Source organism: Rhinolophus sinicus, chromosome 5, assembly GCF_057876585.1.
Source record: "Rhinolophus sinicus isolate RSI-liver-muscle chromosome 5, RSI-T2T, whole genome shotgun sequence".
Taxonomy (NCBI): Eukaryota; Metazoa; Chordata; class Mammalia; order Chiroptera; family Rhinolophidae; genus Rhinolophus; species Rhinolophus sinicus.
Genome location: NC_142505.1, coordinates 73076882 through 73097876, shown reverse-complemented (window position 1 = coordinate 73097876; position 20995 = coordinate 73076882). Strand labels below are relative to the sequence as shown.

The following is a 20995-nucleotide window of genomic DNA, read 5'->3' as shown; positions in this document are numbered from 1 at the left end:
AAAACCACCACTGGAGTAGAAGCTCTAAGGCCCACTGAGCTTTAAGTCTGCAGTTCTGTGTGTGTGTGTGTGTGTGTGTGGTGGGGTGCAATATCCACTCACAATCACTGTATCCACTCCTCTCTGGGTCCTGCCCTCAGCTGGGCCCTGCTCTCTGGGGTTCGCCACCTTTCCTTCATGCTTCGGTACTTACTTTCCCTTGAGGACGCCTTACATGGAAAAACTTGGTAGGTGTTCTTCCAAAGCCTCTAGTGGGTGTTAAAATACCAGAATGTCACATAGGGACCAGCTGTGTCATGGAGACTTCCAAACAGGCCTCTTAGGATGGGGGTCATAGATGGCAATCCAGGCTACCAGGAAGAACTGGAGGCCCCTGGGTGGGTGGCTCATCTCTGGCTGAAGATGGTTTGAGGCAAAAATTCCAAAGAACATGTCTTGGGGGAACTAAGGCAGAAGGGAACAGTCTTACCTGCCAGAGCTGGTAGCCAGAAAGGTGGCTCCTGGCAGAGGCCAAAGCTGACCCCCAGAGGAGTGTGGAATCAGGGGCCCCAGCAATGGGGCTGGACCTGTGGGCTAGGGAGGGGCAGGGAGCTCTGAAATAAGAGTCTAGAGAGGGAAGGGGCCAGGCCACTGAGAGCCTTCAAAACCAGGATAGAACCAAGACTGTCCTGGTATGATAGGGGGACACTATTTCCAGAAGCTTCACAAGGCTCTACCCCTTCTCCTGCAGCAGTTGGTGGGCCTTGGGGTCTCTGGGCAGGCCCAGGGGGCCATGGGGCTTTCTCAGGAGCTGGCTGCTCCTCCTCTCCCTTGGCTGGGTAGGGAACACAGTAGTGAGGGGGCTTTTTCCTTGGATCCCTGGTACCCTGACTCACCCAAGACCTCTCTAAGTGTGTGTGGAAGGTATGAGATAGCTGAGATATCATTTAATCCAAACTTTTTTAGCAACCGAGGCCAGAGAGGGATGCTGACTTGCCCAAGGTCAGGAAGCTCGCCAGGCCAGGACACACCAGAACCTAGGTCTTCTGTCTCCCAGGCCAGGTCACATTTTCCTGGGTTACACTGTGCCAACAGCTCCTGTGGAGGGTCTGTGGCAAGGGCTCTAGGGAGCCCAGGAGAATGGTTAGCCCATCCTGGGGCCCCTCAGATGTCCCACTGTTTACCAGGGACTGGAAGAGCTCCAGTCTGGAAATAGCCCTTGGAGTGTCCTGGGGAAGGTGGTGGCAGAGGGGACCCTGCCCCATGGTGTCCCTGCTGTGTAATTGAGCCTGGGGCTGGCTGGTCCACAGGAGGGTGAACTTGTGAGATGTGTGTGTGTGCATGTCACAACCTGTCACATGGGGAGGGGGAAGAAGAAAGGCAGGGAGATGAGTGAGTGAGTACCACCATGAAAGGGTGGGACTCTGGGTGCGATGTGTCTCTCTGAGGCTGGCAGGAGATGTCACATTGAACAGGGGTAGTGTTGTGCTGTGGACAATCTTTAAAGCCAGCAAAACCAGCAGCCCAAACCCTGCTCTCCCCTTTCTGGCCATGCAAGCCCTCCGAACCTGTTTCCACATGATCCTTCCCTCAGAGGGTTCCTGTGGTATTTCAGGTAATGGATTTACTGCACCCAGCACGGTGCAGGTGACAGGAATTGTGCTGGGGTGCAGGTGACAGGAACTGTACTGGACTGGCTCCTTGGCACAGGGCCGAGGGCCTGGCATTATTCAGGACTGGGCAGAACACGAAGGTGCTGCTGTGTCCATGGATGGGGCAGAGGCCAGAGTAGACAACCTTAGGCCCAGCCCTTTACCTGAACCCGTCTGCACCTCCAGAGGCCATGGCCACCTCTGGGACACAGCCAGGAAGCTGGCACTCCAGCCAAGCAATCATCTGGTTGGAGGCGTGGAAACCTACCCACTCCCTTAGGGCCTGGGGAGATCACCCCACCCCTGCCACTGTCCTTCACATCTCCCCTCTCTCTCCCCACAGATGGAGCCCCTGCATAGTTTGATGGAGCCAGACGCAGAGCCCCTGAGTGTGGTGCTGTCAGGAAGAAAGGCAGGCACAGGGGGACAGCAGAACGAGCTGTCATTCACCAATGCTGGCCTAGACACCACAGACCTGTGATGGGGGCCCTGCCACCAATCCCTACATGGGCCCTCACTCTTCTGGTCTACCTCAGAAGATGACCTGTCTCCCCCAAACTACACCTACCCTCCCTGGACATAATTGTTCTGCACCCTTCTACTTGTAGCCAATCACAGCTAACAAGAGTTGGGGGAAAGTTTTATTACCAATGTATATTGTGACAGTTTGTAGCCAAAAACTGTGGCTCGAGGAGTGGGGACAGGGGTACTTGATTGGTCCTCAGAGACTTGTGGGGCTCACAGCACAGGGGATATGGGGGGCTGGAGAGGGTGGCCATTAAAGGACAACTGTGGTAGAACGTGCTCTCCGTTCTGTCCCCAATACCCAAGACCAGCTGTCACCAGGCTGCCTGTGGCCCGAGACCTTCAATGAGGCTTTGCCTGTGATCCCCAGACCTGTGAGACCCTCTGACCTTGCTGAGACTCTCCTTTTAACTGAGCCCCCAGGGCACCCCTGCAGCTGCCTGGGAATTGTGACCGGGTGACCTGTGAGGGTGGACACAGGGCTGGGGGAGGGGCCAGGGAGGGTCTGACAGGAACTGGGGATGACCACCAGCATGCAAGAGATGCCCGGGCCACGGGGGCCAGCCCATGGCGAGGACACACACTCATACACGCCCAGGGCCTCACATTCAGAGCCCTGCACACTCGGGGGCCTCACACGCCAATCCTTGCACACTTGGAGTTTTTGTACAGTCTCTCCCGTTCTGGGGACCTGGCCGCCAATGTCAGCGCACCAATCTGGACATCTCCCGGGGCTGCCTCAGCTCTTAGGGCTGGAGGTGAGGGTGGGGGTGGTGAGCAGGTCCCGAGGTCACACAGTGTGACCGAGTGGGAGCGGAGCTGAAGGCTGTGAGGGGACAGTAGGGTTTCAGGGCTGGGCTCATGGGCTCATGGCCACGAGGAAGCTGGGTAGAGGGGGTACATTTGTGTGGTATGGGAGGGGGCTGAAAAGAAGGGGATGAGGGCCCTAGAGGCTGCCCACCACTCGGAGGGCTGTCGCACGTCGAGGGGATCCCTTCTAGGGGCCTGGGGTCAAGAAGGGAGCCTGAGAAGGTTGGAAACCCGGGCGTACAAAAAGGGTTTGGGGGTCAGATCATTCGGCCGTGGGTCCTGCCCGTGAGCAGCACCGCGGCCGGCGTACGCTCTGCAGCAGCGCGCGGAAGAGGCCAGGTGGGCGCTTGGCGGCGCCCTCGGGGGGCGCGGTACGCACTGAGCCCGAACGGCCCGGGCCTGAGCCGGCGGCGGGCGGCGGCGCGGGCGCCCCTTGGCGGCCGTGCTCCTCGATCTGTCGCTCCAGATGCTTCTGGATGGCCATGCCCAGCACCTCTACCTCCATGGCGGCGCCGTACACTTCCCACGTCATGCCTTTTTCGTCCCAGCTCACGTCGCGCACAGGCTCGGCCGTCTCCGGGGGCGCCACGGCGGCTGCCAGCGCGGAGCCCGGCCTCACTCGCACCTCGGGGAAGGCGGGCGGCGCGGTGGGCGGTGCGGCGGCCTGCGGTGTCATGGGCCCCGTGGCCACGGAGCGCATCTCGGCCGCGCCCAGCGACACCTGCAGGCCCGCGTCCCGGCGCGAGGGCGGCCTGGGTGCGGGGCTGGGTGCGCCCGGCCCCGCCTGGAAGCTGAAGGCCTGGCCGCTCGCGCCATCCTGCGGAGACATGGGGCTCACGGCCACCGACACACAGGCCTGCGCGCCCACCTGCGTGCCCGCGTCCTCGCGTGGCGGCGGCGATGGAGCGCTCGCCTCCCACGACGGTGCCTTAGTGAAGTTGTCACGAGTCCGTGGCCCAGGCAAGGGGGCAGCGGCCTCCAGGCCGGGGCTTCTCTGGGCCCCTGCAGCCGCCGGGTCTTTCTGGACGAGGCCAAAGGCCTCCGTGCTAGATGCCGTCACTGGCTCCACGCGGTCCCCGCCACTTCCCGCACCCGAGGGAGAAGGGGCTGAGCCGCAGGCTTTGCCATCTGACTGCCTGGACGAGGAGGCCTCCACCTGCTCCAGAGTCAGGAGGGCCACCTTCCCTGAGGATGGGGACTCGGCTTTTCCCAGAGGTGCAGAGTCGGCCTTCCCCGGGGCCACAGGTTCCACCTTTCCAAAAGCAACAGGGTCTGCTTTTTCTGAGGATCCGGGATCCCCCTTCTCCAAGGCCAGTGGCTTCTCCTTCTGCAGAGATGCAGCTTCTGCTTTTCCTGATGAAGAAGGGCCTCCCTGCTCAGGGGGCTTTGTTTCAGCTTTGCCCTGGAATTTGGGTTCTGCTTTCCCTGTGGTCTTGGGGTCCACCTTTGTGACATTTACAGGATTCCTCTTTTCTAGAGGCAGAGGACCCACCTTTCCCTCTGGTACAGCTTCTGCTTTTCCTGAGGGTGCCAGGACTGTTTTTCCTAGAGTCGTGGGGGTCACCTTTCCCAGATACATGGAGTCCACTTCTCCAGGGTGCACAGTTTCTGCCTTTCCCCTGCTCACAGGGTCTGCCTTGCCCAAGGCCTGGGGATCTGACTTCCCCGAGGCCATAGGACCTGCCTTTTCTGAGGACAGTGGATCTGCTTTCCCCCCAGTCACAACCTCAGCTTTTAAAGAGGATGAGGGTCCTGCTGTCCCCAAGAGCTTGGGATCCCCTGGACCTGATGACACAGGGTCTACCTTTCCTAAAGATTCAGGACTCACTTTTCCAGAAGATGATGGTTTTGTATTTCCCACAGAAATGGGATCCACCTTTCTGGAGGACTCTGGGTCCTCCTTTCCTGAGGATATAGTTTTTGCCTTTCCTGCAGACATCGGTTCAGCCTGCCCAGGAGACGAGGGCTCTGGTTTTCCTGAGGACACAGGATCCACCTTTCCCAAAGAAACTGGACCAACCTTGCCTGAAGACACAGATTCCACCTGTCCAGCAGACCCGGTTTTTGTCATTCTCACAGACACGGGATCTCCCTTTCCTAAGGAAGCAGGATCTGTCTTTCCCAAGAACTGAGGGTCTTCTTTCGTGGAGGACACAGTTTCTGCATTTCCCATAGACACAGGGTCTGTCATCTCCAAGAATATAGGGCCTACATTTCCTGTTGACCCCAGAGCCACTGTTCCAGAGGACACAGGCTCAATTTTGCCTGATGACACTGGAGTCAGCGTTTCCAAGGGCCCAGGACCCACCTTGCCCGCAGATGCAGGACCCACCTCTTCTGAGGACGTAGGAAGCTTTTGTCCTGCATACTTAGACTCCGCCTGTCTTGGGCACACAGGATCCACTCTGGCTGAGGATACAGGATCCTCCTTCCTTGGGGACACTGTATTCATCTTGCCAGAGCATGCAGGATCTACCTTTCCCAAGAATCCAGGATCCTTCTTTCTTGGGGTCCCAGGATCCATCCTTTCAGAAGCCATGGGATCCCCCTTTCCCAAGATTGCAGGCTCTGTCTTTCCTATGAACGTGGGATCTGCCTTTCTCAAGGACCCAGCATCTTCTTTTCTGATGGAGGTGGGGTCTGCCTGCGTTGAAGACTTGGAGTCCACCTTCTCCAAGAACATAGGATTTCTGTTCTCCAAGGACGAAGGATCAGTTTTCACTGAGGACACAGGCTCTGGCTTCCCAGAGAATGTGACTTCTGGTGTCCCTGAGATTGAGGCTCCATGTGCCCCAACCGTCTCCTTGGTGGCTGCCTCTTGGGGAGGAATGCAGGTCAGGGAGGGGCAGGCCAAGCTCCCTCCAAGACCCTCAGAGCAGGAGGCCCCTTCCCTAGCCCCACTGGGGCTGCTGTGTCTGGAGTCCATGCCAGGGCTTTGGGCAGAGGTATGCCTGGGGGGTGCAGGGCTGGCCTTTAGCTGGGAGGGGCAGTTGTCCCTCATGGCCAGGCTCCCAGCGCCCAGGCTCCCATCCTGTGGGCAGCAGTGGGCTATTGGCTGGGGTCCTGGGGGGCTGGAGTCCTTTCAAAACAGCTGGAGCCAGCTGGGTCTTCAGCACAGCCCAACTGTCCTCATGACCATGCTTCAGCCCCAGGCTGCTGTCTGGTTCTGAAACACAGAAAGAGCAGATTCAGGCTCAGGGGAGACCCAGCCGGGAGGAGCCTCTACCCGTGTCTCCTCTCTCACCCTCTTCCTGGTAGCCAGGCCCCCACCAGGTTCTCTGTCGCCGTCTGGTCTCCTCATGTCCAACGAGTCTGGGCTAAAAGCACTAACCCATCCACATCACTCCCCTCCTTCACTGCTTCCAGAGGCCTCTGGATAAAGGCCAGACTTCCTAACATGGCATTCAAGACCCTTCCCAATTTGGCCACAGTCTAACTTTTTAACTTCATCTACCGCTCCCTTGTCAGCCCACCCCACGCAATATGCTACCCAGAAATTATGCTTTTGTCTTCTTGCCCATGGGACACAATCTCTGATGCCATAGGAGCCAGGTAAGTAATTTAAGTGACGGAAGCAGGTTAGGTATAAAACAGTAGGGAGTGGTGAGGACTACGGCAAAGTGCGAGCACATGCCCTGTCGAAGGGGGAACCACTACTCCACTAGTCAAGTGCTGCTCTGGAGAAATGTATCCTGATAGGACCAGTGAGAAGTGGGAAGTCCAGTACTTTGATGTAAAGCATCTTAATTAAGACTTAAAAAAACAACAGGTGGCTCAGGTGGTTCAAGCTCCATGGTCCTAACTCCGAAGGCTGCTGGTTCGATTCCCAAATGGGCCAGTGGGCTCTCAACCACAAGGTTGCTGGTTCATCTCCTCAAGTCCTGCAAGGGATGGTGGGCTCTGCCCCCTGCAACTAAGATTGAACACAGCACCTTGAGCTGAGCTGCCTCCTGGATGGCTCAATTGGTTGGAGCGTGGGCTCTCAACCACAAGGTTGCCAGTTCGATTCCTCGAGTCCTGCAAGGGATGGTGGGTAGTACCCGCTGCAACTAGCAACGTCAACTGGACCTGGAGCTGAGCTGCGCCCTCCACAACTAAGATTGAAAGGACAACAACTTGACTTGGAAAAAAGGCCTGGAAGTACACACTGTTCCTCAATAAAGTCCTGTTCCCCTCCCCCAATAAAATCTTAACAAAACAAAACAAAAACAACAACACTATGGGGGTCAAACAAAATGTGTCTGCAGGCCACCAATTCACGGCTATGTAGGCCTTGGGGAGTTGTGAACAGTTGATAGTCGAGGAAGGGACACAGTCCAATATGTGCATTTTCAGAGATTGCTCTGGGATGGTGTAGAGGCCGGGCTGGAGGAGAGGGGCTGGCCAAGACCCATGAGGAGGCTGCGAATGAATCTCTCATTCATCCAGTTCTTCATTCATTCACGCAGCCCCTTCTCTGCAGGCGACCCTGAGCAGCTGCAGTGGTCTAGATGGGAGACATTACAGCAGAGGTCCTGGGCATGGGGAGGTGGGAAACTGACAGGAACCAGCTGGCTGTCGGGGGTGACAGTGGGGGTAGCCTGCAGGGTTCTGGCTGGGGGTAGGTGGGTTGCTGGGTGATGGTGCTGGGCAGGAGATGTGGGGAAAGGGAGAGTTGTGTTTTGGGTAAGCCACATGTGTGGTACTTGGGACAGCCAGGGGGAGGGTCTGCAAGCAACTCCGTTTCATTATACTCAGCCACCAAAGTGAGCCGAGCTCCCAATTCCCCCAAACCTGCTCTTCCTGCCCTCATCTCCAAAGCCACTTTGCTGGTGCTCAGGCCCAAATCCCTACTCACCCTTGACTTTCACAGCCCATGTCCCATCCATCAGCAAAATGTAACGGCTCTACCTTCAAAGTATACCCACAATCTGGCCACTACCCTGAGCTTAAGCTGCACCATATGCCACCTGGGTGTTCAGCAACTGCCCTCAGGACCAACGTATTGTCCTTCACCCAACAGAGCTCCTTCTCAACACGGCAGCCAGAGGGATCTCGGTAGGACCCAAGGCAGACCTCACCCCTCCTGTGCTCAGAACCAGGCAGTGTATTCCCATCTCATGCAAAGTAAAAGCAACCTCCTTACAATGGCCCATGACACCCTGTATTTTCTGGCCCCATTATCTCTCCCTCGATTACGCTGCTTCCACCATACTGGCTGCCTGGCTGAACCTTGAACACCTCCTGCCCTGGAGCCTTTGCCTACAACGCTTTCCGGCCGGATCGCTGCATGGCCCGCTCCCTGACCCATCCTGTATAAAACAGCCTCCTCCCCAACACTGCTGGTGCTCTGCAGCCCCAGTGCCCTGCTCAGATTTTCTTCAGAGTATCTGTCATATTACATTGCTTTATTGCTTACGATTTGTCTCTCCCATTAGAATGTCAGCTTCAGATGGAGGGATTTTGTTGTGTTTACTGATATATCCTCAGGGTGGAGAACAATGACTGGTAAGTAGTAGGCTGGTAGCTCCCAATAAGTATTTGGTAAATGAAGGACTAAGTGATCTTTCTAAGCTGTTGGTCCAACCATGCCATTCCATACAATTTACTTCCCCTGGATCTTCCTGGGGAAGTAAATCAGCTATAATCTTTTTGGAAGGACATTTATCAATTTCCATCAAAGTTTTCAGTGCACATAGCCTTTGGGCCAGCATGCCCACCTCCAGAGACGCTTTTGAAGATAAACTGATGGTGCACGGAAGGTGCTCAAGGCCATGGCTGGTGATGAGAAGAAAACCAGGAAGCAGGTTTGTGAAATGCAGGACGACCACTGTCAGAATATGTGACGTGATGAGGAAAGATGCCCAAGGTAAGTGAAAAAAGCCAGGGACAGCATGGCCAGTGGGATTCCATGAGTGTAGTCAAGGAAAAGAACAGATACACATCTATGGTTTGGTTACAAAGAGAACATTTCTGGAAGGAAACCTATGAAATTTTAGCAATGATTGCCTCTGAGAAGGGAGACTGGGGATCTGGAAGTGGAAGAGACTTTTTTGTATGCCCCTTTGTGAAGTCTGAATTTGGGTTATATGTGCACATATTACTTTTTAAAAAAACAGGAAAGAAAGAAACGTTTCATGATTCCATATTACCTTTAGTGTCAAGTCCAACTCCATAATGTGCTTTCAGGTCCCTGCAGACTTACTGACATGCTGGCCTATATGTTTCATCATGTTTTCCCTCCCCCAAAGCATGTACATGCACACGCACACACACCCATAATCATTCACACATGTGCACCCACGCATGCGCACACACACAAATACATGCACACACACAATACACGCACGCGCACACACAAATACATGCACACGCACACACAAATACACGCATGCACACACACAAATACATGCACACACAAATACACACAAGCGCACACACAAATACACGCACACACACACAAATACACACGCACACACAAATACACGCATGCACACACACAAATACACGCACGCGCACACACAACACACACACAAATACACGCATGTGTATACACATAAATACACGCACACACACACAATACACACACACACAAATACACGCACGCGCACACACACAAATACATGCACACACATGCACCACCTCCCTGGGTTCCTCCATGGCTTCACATCTCTCCCACCTCAGCCTCTACACACCCTCTTGGCTGGTTTTCACCCAACCTTCAGGTCTCAGTTTAAATGCCTCCTCCTCTGAAAGCCTTCGTTGCCCCCAGCTCCCGTGGGGTTCCCACAGCCTCTAGTGGGAACCAGACTCGTGTCACTCTGCCCTTAGCCCTTTACTCCTCTGGGTCTTTGCCTAGACTGCAGGTCCCTAGATGGGGACTCAGCTCCCAATGTTCACCACTGGGTGCCCAGGCTTTGGGTTTATACGACTTTGGGGTGGGGGACATCCCCAAAATGGGGGTGCAGAGGGAGCAGCAGTTTTGCAGAAGATGGTAGGGCACTGGTTTGGAGAAGGTGAACTGGGTGCCTACAGGACTTATGGGGGGACGTCCAGCAGGTGGGAGACAGGTTTGAAACACAGGAGAGTTCTGGCTGGAATTCTTTGGATCTGGTTTTCAGCAGCATAAAAATGAGTTGGAAGGTCACTGGCCCACCGGGATCAGGCTGTCATTAGATTTGAGTGGTATGGACTGCATCCATCATTTTTTGCCTCTTGATGGTGAGATGGGCACAGATAAGTATTTTTCTCCCAAAGGAAAAACAGCAGAGTAAGTGAGATGATTAAAGACTCCTGACACTCTCAGGGTGAGGGAGCCAAGAGGGAGGGGTGGGGACTGTGGTAACCTGGAGGGCACTGGCCCTTCTAAAGGGGCAGCTGTGCTCAGTTCTACCAGTGAATTAGGAATTTATTTACTGATTTAACATTTATTGAGCACATGTGCAATGTTCTAAATACTGTTTTTGGTACTGGGGATACAGTAGTGAATAAGAATGCCCTTCCAGGTGTGTAAAGATTGGGGGGAGAGCAATTAACAAGTAAGCAGATAAGAAATGTAATTTTAAATAACAGATGCTGTGAAGACAAAGGAGTGGGCAGCTGGTTTAACACATGGTCGAGGAAGGCCCCTCTGAGGAGGTCACAGCACAGGCAGCCATGACAAGGCCTGAGGGGCTGGAGTGGAGCTGGAAGGGGGAGAGGGAGGAGGCAGGTGAGAGCATCGTGCAGGGCCCCCACGGGGGAGTGGGGGCTTAGCCTTAGGCTACAGGGAAACTCCTGTGGTGTTTTAAGCAGGGAAGTAAGTGTGGCTCCTGTATGGGCAGTCCTCCTAATTTTTTGGAGCAAAGTCATCAATCTGGATTTTTCTATATTTTCAATGTTGGTTAATTTAAAAAGTACCGCACGGGCCAAAGAACTCACTTTTGTGAGCCAGCTCTGACCCGTAGGTCGCTTGCTTCAGACCTCTCATCTACCTGGTCCTTGTGACTATGGGAAAGGATGCTAAAAGCCAGGTCGACTGGGTAGATGGGCAAGAGAGAGCACTCAGGTTCTGGTGACGGCTGGGATCTTCTTGCCATGCCTGACTCAGAACCTGTTTCCTCCTGCGGAAAATAGGAATTGAACTGCTGCCCGGCAGGTGTACGGGGAACTGGAGACGGAGTTGGAAGGAGTCAGCAAGGGCCGTAGGAGGAGTGCTCAGAGTCCTCAACCCCTCTTTTTAGCCTGGGGTCCCCTCACAGGAGCCACTCCAATAAGCTCCCTCGCCCTGGGTGCGGCCTGTGCAGCAAGTCAGGACAGCTCCCCACTTACTAGCTCTGTGACCTCGGCTCAGTCCCTGCTCCTCATTAGGGACCTTGACAAAACCCACCCCGTTCCCACAGGGCTGTTGTGAGAATTAAAGAAGATGAGGGGTGCATGTGCTCTGCACTTTAGGGCCAGGCTGTGTACATGGAAGACCAGTTTTTGTCTTCTCAGTCTGTCAGAGCCCAGCTGTGCTCCCAGGAGGGGACAGAGGAGGGGAAGGCCAACAGCAGAGGCACAAGCAGGCAAAACCAGCCCTCAGACACGCTTGTTTGACCCAGTGTGCTAAAACAAAAAAATTTTTTTTACAGCATTAACTTCTAAAAATTAGAAGATTTCATGTGAAAATCCGATTTCCAGCTTCTCTTGGAAAATTAAATTTGGCTATTTGAGTGTGCTTCCTGCACGGCTGGAGCCAAGTGGCTGCCTTGTTAGATACGGGTGGGCTCTTCAATTAGCCCCAATCTCCAACCCTCCCTATGGTGTGCTGGACACTGAGGTTGACTGTTGCCATTGGTCACTGAATTCGTACCATCATTTTTCTTATAGCCAGCCCCTCAAGTATGTTATCTGCGTGGCCTGTAGCCACCTGAGTTCTGACCCTTGACTTAGATGCTCAGAAAGGTGGGAGGTGACCTCACATACATCAAGCCCTTATTGTGTTTACATATGTGCAGATCTTGTACACCTGGCAGGCAGGTGTTGTGTTCTTATTTTCCAGAGGAAGAAACAGGTTCTGGGAGGCAGGCATGATCCAGCTGGTAACATGTCCATTCTGAAAGCGTCCCCTGGAAGAAGCCAGTTTCTCAAGTCTCAGCTCGAGGTTCTCTGACACGGGATCAGGTCTGGGGTAGGGACAGAGAGCCTGGCCAGGGGTTAGAAAGATGTGGGGTCAAGCCTGAGTTTAGTGACTTTGACCTGCTCCAAGACTTTAGTTGAGTATTTTCACACTCTGAGCCTCAGTTTCCCAATCTGTGAAATGGGGGAGGGGATGTAGTTATATCTAGAAGAGCTGGCCCAGACCTCAGTTTAAGATCAGCCAAGATACCATTCCCAGAGGCTTTGCTGCTCACAGTTCTGCCAGGCCCTTCCTGGCTCTTGAGGAAGACTCGGTCTCCTCCAGCCATTTCTCCAAGAGGCAGGCTAGGCCTAGGGCGCCACCTCCACACCCCCACCCCTCCCTCTAGAACCCAGATCCTTCACTCTCCCAGTGCTCTGGGCCGAGCACTTTCAGCCTCACTTTAGCATCTGGACTCCACAACAATCTCATGAAGGGGACATTATCATCCTCTTTCTCATAGGAGGACACAGGTCAAGGGAGAGAAAACAACACCAAAGCTGGGGCTGGGGGCTGTGGCTCAAAGCTTATTGTGTCTAAACCCAAAGCCTGGGTTCTTCCCACTCGTATCAGCTAAGGTCTTGGACACTGACGCTTGTGCTCTTTGGGGTCAGGCCAAGGGTCCTCCTCATCCCCTGGACCTAATAGGCAACAGTACAGGGAGCATCCAGGAGAGGAAGCAAGAGTGTCCCCCATGCACATGCCCGTCTGCAGGAACACACACACACTATGAGCAGAGGTACAGCCCGATTAAGGTAAAAGATTAAAATGACTCCCTAGGTGTGTGGGCCAGCTCACCTGGTGTGCAGAGGGCCTGTAGACAGCTCGTGGTTGTCTGCGCCAGTGTAGGCCAGCCTGGGGAGCAGGACCTGGTTCCTGCATTCTGTTCAAGAACAGCTTGGTGTGCACATGGGCAACCTGTATGTGCAGAATGGCCTGTTTGTTTGTGTCCCATGGGGGGCGTTGGACCCTGTGGGAGTGCACATGTGTGGCCACGTGGCGTCAGTGTCTCACTCATGGGAGAGCTGGCCTGGATGTATGCACAGGCACTTGTGTCCTGCTCCTGAGCAGCAAAGCCCTTGTAAATGCCCATTCTGGCCCAGACACCCGGCCAGCATATGCTTCTCCCTCTACGATTTCTTCCCAATGTGGAGCCAGGGATGCCAGGCACCAGCGAACACCTCCTCCCATGGTGACAAGACTTACAAAGGCTTGAGGGGCTTTGGCAGGTGTGAGTGTATGCCTGTGTCTGCTGGCCCTCGCCCCCTCACCCCCTTGTATGCTAGTACCCTCAGAGCAGCAAAGCTTCTTGTCTGGGGCTGGAAGGGAGAAGGAAGAAGTCTAGCTAAGGGTGATAGCCAAACCTTTCAGAAACAGCCCCCAGACAATCCATCCATCCATCCACCCATCCATCCATCCATCCACCCATCCATCTATCCATCCCCAGGAGGGCAAGAGTGTGTGCATACTTGGGCTGAGTGTGGGTGAGGGGTGGACAGCAAGCTAAGAGACAGAGAGTGTGTGACAGGGAGCGTGTGCACAATTGTGCCAGCCTACTCCAGGGTCTGGAAGTACCTGAGGAGCACTGTGATGAGCAGGTGTGAACAGGCATAAGCAGGCCAGAGCAGGGTGACTGCGAGTGTTATCATCAGGGAGTACTGTCGAGTTGAGTGTGCTGTGATAGGCGATGGCTGGTGTGAGTGCGTAGCTAGCTATGTGTGGATGTGTACACAAGGCTCCCGCTGGGTGTACTGGGTGGGTGCACAGGTGGCCGAATGTACGAGTCCAATGGAATGACCAAAGGCCATAGTGTATGTGTGTGGACCCGTGGCCTCGCACGGTGAATGTGTGATGGGGCCCCAGCGTGTGTGCCACACTAAATGTGCCACGGCGAGTGTGCTCAGTGTCTCATAGACAGCAGAGCCACTCCAGCGCTGAGCTTGTTCCAGGGGAGCTATGAATCAACGCGGGTGGACCCCCGCCCCTCGGTGGCGGGAAGCGCCCCCTCCCGCACGGCCATGCGGAACAAAGGGGCTGCGGGAGGCATGGCCAGCGCGGAGCCCGGGTCCTACACACATACGCGCTGGCCCGCAGGGCCCCTCCGGGGCTCTGCCAGGACTGCGGGACCCGCCCCCGCCCCGCCCCGGCCCGTCAAGGAGCCTGGAAATGGACACCCGCCGCCCCCGCCGCGCGCGCACACGCACCCGAGCTCACGCCGGACACAAGCCGCGCGCGGGGTCGAAGCCCCGTCACCCGGGCGGTTTGAGGACCCTGGACAGCGACTCCGGGGTTGACGTGAGAGATGAAGGGGGTCGACGACGCCCGCCCGGAGGGGCAGCAGGTGCGGCCACGGCGCTTACCCGGCAGTGCCGCCGCTCCGTTTCCTCCACGCGCTGTTCTCCGGCTCCCGCGGCCGCCGCCCGAGCGGCCTCGGCTGCCTCCGGCCGGGCTGGCGGGCGGACCCGCGGACTCGGCGCCGCTGTCCTCCGCGCCGGCTCCGCGCTCCCGCCCCGCGCCCCGCCCCGGGCATGCGCACTGGCCGACTCGGGCTTCGGAACCGGGAGGGGCGGTGCCCGCGGGGAATTGGGGCCGAGGGAGGGAGGGACGCCCTCACGGCGGCCACTGGGCTCCTGGGTTCCCCGCCGTCCTCGACCCGGTTCCCATTTTACAGACTAGGAGAGCGAAGGGCGGCGAGGTTGCCCTCTTGCTGCGCGCTTGTTGAGGGCGGGCGCGCTGTCTCAGATCTCACTCAGTCCAGCCCCGCGAACACCCTCTCCATGTTTCACCGAAAAGGAAATTGGATCTTAGAGAGGGCAAGCAACTTTCCCGAGGACACTCGAGTCTGGATGGGGGACCCAGGTCAACGATATCTCCGAGCTCCCACTGCGCGGAAATTTCCCGCCTCCACCTTGGCCACACTTCCGGCCTTCTCCCCCCTCCCGCCCCGCCCTTTGTCTCGCCGCCGCCCACGCCCCCGCGAGTGGAGCGGACACGAGTGGTCCTTTCTGTCCCCTCTTCCAGGAAGTCCCTTCGATTCCTCCGCCACCGGCCGCCCTCGCCAGGTGCCCGCCCACCCTCTAGTCAGTGCAGGTCCGGTTCTCCTCCCCCTGGTTACCCCTCGAGCAAATCACTTCACCTGTCTGAGCTCGTTTCCCGATCTATGAAATGGGACTAACATTAATCACTTCACAGTGGTCTTGGAAGGATGAAGGAGCCTGAAGATGTTCAGGGGCTTCCACTTGACTCTGAATTGCTAAGGACACGAGGACTTGCTGCACACCCCGCCTCGACGTTTCTTGGCAGAGAAATTGTCCCCTCTGCCTTGACTTCCCAGAGAAGAAGAAATAATTCTGTAATTGCTGAGAGATGATAAAAAACCCTCTTGCCTGTGCTGTGAAACCATCTACTAAAAACTGTAACAGCTAACGTTAATGTAACACTTACTTAAGGGCAGACACCGTGCATGGTTTCATATAATTTCAATTTCCAATCACTTAGAAACAAGTTAATATTAATGCATTATATCCCCGTTTTTCAGATGAGAACAGTTAATTAGTAGCGGAGCTGTCTAACTCCTGAAAGCTCATGCTTAACCTTCACTTTCTATTCCTCTCACTTACCTGGTGAACCCTAAGTCACCGTGATCTTTTAAAAAACTTCTTTAAAAAATATAGATAGCAAATGAAGAACATCTGTCGAACGGGCGGGCGTCTTCAGCCAGCATTCCCGGGAACCAGAAAACCGCAGAGGGCCGGACCAATTTTCAGCACCACGGACAACATCCATACCCGGGCTGCTTCCTAATGTTGCAGGCCCTGAAAACTGCTCATTCATTGCCCACAAGGGTACTTCCCTTCACACTTTAAAAACGCTATTCTACATTTGTCGTTTCATTTTATTCCGCCTATAGTCCTTCAAGGTAAACATGATTGGCCCCCTAATACAGATGAAGACATGGAGGCTTGGGAAGGTTCACAAGATGTGAAAAGTAGTAAGACCAAACTGTTATCTAAAATGTCCTACTGGGGCAGAACGAGGGGGGAATCTGAGTGGGACCATGGCATAAGTGAGGAAGCCATGGCAGTCGCCCAGGTTAGAGATGATGCTGCCTGAATCATGGCAGCATTTGTTGGGATAGAGAGGAGAGGACAGATTTGATACCTATTTAGGGGTAAAGCCAACATGCCTTGGTCATGGGGTGGAAATGGGTGTGAGGGCAGAGGGGATTCTGCTGCCCCTCTGAGGTTATGCCTTGGGGAGCCAAGTGGATGAAGGACAGATACCTGATGAGTCCTGGGCAAAGCAGGAGCTTGTGGGCTATACTGACACATCCAAGCCCAAAACCAAGCTCTGGAGTGGGCAGACCAGGGGACTGGTGATGGAAATCATGAGCATGTGTCAGTACATGAGGGGAGAGTATAGACCATATAGGGTGAGACGAAGGCCCCAGGTCCACTCCGAGAAACAGCAACATTAAGGGGCCAACTGGAAAAAGGAGGCTGCAAAGAAAAATGAGAAACAGTGGTGTGAGAAACCAGAAGGAACCTAGGATAGTGTGATGTCTCAGAAGCCAAGGAGAGAGAATGTTCCAGAAGGAGGGCAGGGCCAACCGCATCGGGAAGACAGGATATGGCCTGAGAAATGTTCTCTGGACTTGGAAAGAAGGTAATGGAAATTTGATGAAAGCACAGTCAGTGGAGTGGTGGAGGTGGAAGCCAGACTTGGCAGGGGGGATTGATGAGTAAATGGGAAGTGGAGAGGGCAAGCAGATGACTATCTCAACAAGTTTGGACTTGGAGGGAGAAAGGAGATATGACAGTCTCTACAGGGGCCTAGGAGGAGATTGGAGGCATTTAAATCCTGATGGGAGGGGCCAGCAGAGAGGGAAAGGGGAGATGCCAGGAAGGAAGAGCATGATGGCTGGGCCCAGATGCTCAGGGTGGAAGGCTAGGATGGATCCAGCAGCCTGGGGCAGCTCACAGACCCTGAAATGAAGATCAAGGGAATGTGGTTTATTTGGGAGGTGCAGGGACACCAGTAGGGGGTGGGAAGGTGATCCAGGAGGAGAAGACATCCAACAAGAAGTGGTTATTAAGCCAGCTACCGCGGTGGGTGAGTGAGCTTAATCCTTCAGGAAGTCTTGGGAAATGGAGTAAATGAACATCTCAGAATTCCCCTGGCCAAGGGCAAGGAAGCCGGTGTATTTTTTTCTGAGCACCTGGCAGACACGGATGCTGTATGTTAATTCCAGGTGCTTCTGGCCCACAGTGCCTGCGAGCAAAGTGGGTTCTGCAGTCAGGGGGCAGCTGTTTGACAAAGATGCAGGTCCTGGCTGTTGGGAGTCCTGCTGGTGGGCACAGATTTGGTAAAGTTGTCTGAAGGGATGTGGTCAGAGCTCTGGCCATGTCTGCTATGTGGGCACAGTCAGGGCCTCTTTCCATCTGTGCCCTTTGCCACACTCTCCAACCACTCTTGTTCCATGGGGACTTGTTGATAAAAACATGTTTTAAAATGAAAATTTCCAGACAATGAAACAAAACACTTGCTAAGGCAGAGTGTAGCTCAAAAATGGCATGGAGACAGGAGTGTGGGTTCAGATCCTGGCCTTGTCAGTTACTAGCTGTGTGGCATTACTGAGGTCTCGCTGAGACTCAACTTCATCACTTGTAACTCTTAGCTCTCAGAGCTCTGAAGAGGATGTAGGGAGAAAAAACAAACACACACAAAAAACAAGCACCAGGCATAGGGTAACTTGCGTGCTAGACACCAAGATAATGGCCGGCCTGGCACTGTGCACCCTTTTCTGACCACAGCACCACCAGTTTCCTTGGGGAACTACCTCCCCACTCCAGTCTAAGTGGGGGTGGGACTTACTCCATTGCCAGCTTTAGGGGTGGGCAGTGACCCAGGTCTGGCCAATCACTATGCAGTGACGAGGTCTGGGAGGTGGGAGTAGAGCACAGGTTGGAGGCCAGATCAACTGGTTCTCACACTTTTCTGTAGCTTTTGGGGGTTGCTAAATTAGTGGTGTGTCCCCTGGGGCTGCTGGGGGATCATCTTTGTCCTCGGTGTGGAGCAAGTCTTCCTAGAGCCAGGTTTTGGCTCATCCTAGGGTTCAGGCTCATCCTGTGACGACCAACATGGTCATCCACACCCATGTGAGTGTGTGTGTGCACATATTTCAGTTGGTCTACCGCTGGGAAGCCATACACACTCGTACGCACCAGAAGATAAACAAGTGCCTGCAGCTCCTTGGCTGGCGCCCAGGCCGGGGGTGGAATAAACAATCCCAGTGACTTTCTGAAAAGCAAGCATGTGTGGCAACAGGCGCCATGGAGACAAGCAGACTGTACCAGAGCAGAGACAGCAGCCAGCCCCCAAAGCCACCTCTACACACACACACACACACACACACACACACACACACACACATTTCGTGCTCTCTCATGTTCACATCCCCTCTATCAAACACAGTCCCCCTTTCACACCCAGGCACACCCACACTTGGGGTCTAGCCAGTTACCCCCATTCCAGCTGTTCTTGAGGCTACAGGCTTTTGAGAAGGTCTGAGAGTCCCCATACAGCAGCATCTGCAGTTCATGACCTCTTTGCCTGGATACTGGTCCTGGTAGAGGCCCAATTGCTGCAAGTCACAGCCTTTAGAGAAGGTGGTGTGTGTGTGTGTGTGTGTGTGTGTGTGTGTGTGTGTGTGTGAGATCATGTGGCAGGCATTGCCATATAAACCCAACTTTCTGGAAAGTTCTTATGTTTGCTTCAGAGATGCACACACAATACACATTCACCAGCTCCTTCAAGAAACGCTCACCAGATCCCCCATCCCCTTGAGGCTTGTACAGACACACCCCTAAATACAGACACTCAGCTATGTACCTGTACTCATGCATGCAATGCATAACCCAATATACCCTAGATGACGATGGTCTGCCATTTACTGACTGCCTAATTGTTTTATAGTCATCATCTCATTACATTTACTCCTTGAGGAAAACCATCTGAGATTTATTCCCATTTCATAGATGAGGAAACAGAAGTTCAGAGAGGGTAAGTAACTTGCCAGGGTCACACAGCTGGAAAGTGACAAAGCTGGGAGCCAAACTCCAGCCCACACTATTAGCTCTTCTTCATTTAATCAGACATACCCATGACACCCCATGCATGTATGGGCATACACATACACACACACACAAACCCTGCCTCCTCAGTTAGCCCAGGTAACTGATGTCCCCACTCTGCCTTCCTCATGTGCACCACTCCCAGTCCCTCACAGTGTTGCCCTGATACTCATGAGAGCCGCTGGCCTGGGCACATATGAGCACAGCCTGCCACTTACACAGGCTCCCTCCCTCCCTCTCTACGTCCCCACCCCCCAGCAGCTGCAGGCCACAGCTCAGTTGGGGGTGGTCCTGGGACTTGGATGGGTGACTCAGGCTGAATCATACCCCAGAGGCTCTTTGGCAGACCTCTCCCTCGTTCTTCCCAAAGAGCCTAAGTCGAAGGCAGAGGTGGGCCTTGGGGTTGGAGATAAGGAGTAGGGCATTATGTGGGCATTTGAGAATGGGGGGGGGTCCGGCACAAGGGGGCCCCTGTGCCCTTCCCTACTCTTCAGTGGTCTGGAGGTGCTCTCAGGCAGCCCCCACCCATGTCCCTCCTTTTGCTAGGGAAAGTGGTCCTTCTGCCTGGACAAGGGCCAGGGGCTCCCTTTGTCAACCCCGAGCCCATTTTGGCTCCGCTGTCCCACCTCTTGGTCCTAATAACAAGAATAACAACATTAACTATTTTGATTGATTACACATATTACAGAACTCTATGGTTTTAAAAGCACTGTCTCATCATTATCACATTTAATTTTCTAACTAGCCCTAAGGGGTGGAAATTAGCATTCTTACTTTCAAACTGAGGAAACCAAGGCTCAGAGAGGTTGTGTGAACTGTCCAAGGTCACACAGTTGGTGAAGTAACAGAGCCAAGAAGCAAACTCAGGCTTCTTAATTGGATTTGTGGAAGGTAAGCATTAGAACCAGGAGTCGGGCTGTGGTTGGGCATGGTGGGTGGAATGTGCGGTGACATGGTGGGGGCATTTCAGGGGCATGTTGGGGCCAAGGTGGAGGGCATGGCAGAATGTATGGTGGGGTGTATAGTGGAGGCAGGACTGGTGGCTTAGTGTGTGGCAAGATCATGACAAAAGTTTTCTCTTTACCCTTCTGAAATTAATGGATTATGGGATTATTCATGCTCTTAAAAATTCTTTTACTTCCTTTCCATGTTTTAGGCTGATATCCCAAGGCTAACCGTCCAAAGCCATGGAGTTTCTACTGAGAAGACTTTTGAGCTATGGATCTTTGCTTCCTGAAACTTCAGTTTCCTCCTCTGGAAAACTGGGTCCAAGCCTCTGGCAAGGTAGGCGATTGAGAGGTGCTGACTAAAATCACATGCTTCATGACCTTTAGAAGCTGTGAAGGACTTCACAAAGGCTGCTGTTTTCCACATTTTAGCTTTTATAAAACACTCGTGGGTGCTGGACGAAGGGCAGGGTGGGCTTCTGGGAGCTTGGGAGCGGTGCTGAGAGGGGGAGCGGGTGACAGTTCTTCCTTTCCCCTGCCTGGGCTGGTCTGGCCTTCCCCCACCCTCAGCCCAGAGCTGGTTTCTAGGCAACAGGATGGATGCAGGGATGGTTCTGAAGGGGAGAGAGCTATAAATAGGGAAGGGAGAAAACAAAAATAAAGTTCCAGGGAAAGCTGTGGAGCTGCATTACCAGGGGGTGGGGGTGGGGAGCTGGGGGTGAGGGGGAGATGGCCCTCAGCCCTTCATCAGGAAGAGGGGGCAGTTTTTAGGTTAGCTTGCTGGCAAAAATCCAGAGTGCCGACATGGGTGGGGAGGGGATCTCCGTGTGC

General features: G+C 54.3%; 2 protein-coding genes across 6 annotated transcripts in view; one reads left to right on the top strand and one right to left on the bottom strand.

The window, feature by feature from the left end:
* The window catches only part of CDHR2 (cadherin related family member 2), a 32655-nt gene extending 30377 nt beyond the window's left edge, over positions 1 to 2278 (top strand). For both annotated transcript variants that reach the window (XM_088798589.1, XM_019756063.3), the window contains exon 33: positions 1975 to 2278. In XM_088798589.1, coding sequence (XP_088654715.1) covers positions 1975 to 2112 — 138 coding nt within the window. In that variant the 3' untranslated portion in view covers positions 2113 to 2278. The remainder of the gene's footprint in view (positions 1 to 1974) is intronic.
* GPRIN1 (G protein regulated inducer of neurite outgrowth 1) lies at positions 2260 to 14960 on the bottom strand. 4 transcript variants are annotated; one of them, XM_019756067.3, is made up of 3 exons: positions 14445 to 14960; positions 12883 to 13002; positions 2260 to 6132 (listed from the first exon to the last, which is right to left on the bottom strand). In XM_019756067.3, the coding sequence occupies exon 3, from the start codon at positions 5965 to 5967 to the stop codon at positions 3229 to 3231; it is 2739 nt and encodes a 912-aa protein (XP_019611626.3). In that variant the 5' UTR covers positions 5968 to 6132; positions 12883 to 13002; positions 14445 to 14960; the 3' UTR covers positions 2260 to 3228. The 4 variants fall into 4 exon arrangements, with proteins under 4 accessions (XP_019611626.3, XP_019611627.3, XP_019611625.3 ...); XM_019756068.3 differs by lacking the exon at positions 14445 to 14960 and adding an exon at positions 14289 to 14438; XM_019756066.3 differs by lacking the exon at positions 12883 to 13002.
* Between the last annotated feature and the right edge of the window lie 6035 nt (positions 14961 to 20995).

Excerpts from the sequence above, each read along its gene's own strand:
- GPRIN1 (XM_019756067.3), bottom strand. The coding sequence starts at position 5,967 with ATGAGGGACAACTGCCCCTCCCAGCTAAAGGCCAGCCCTGCACCCCCC.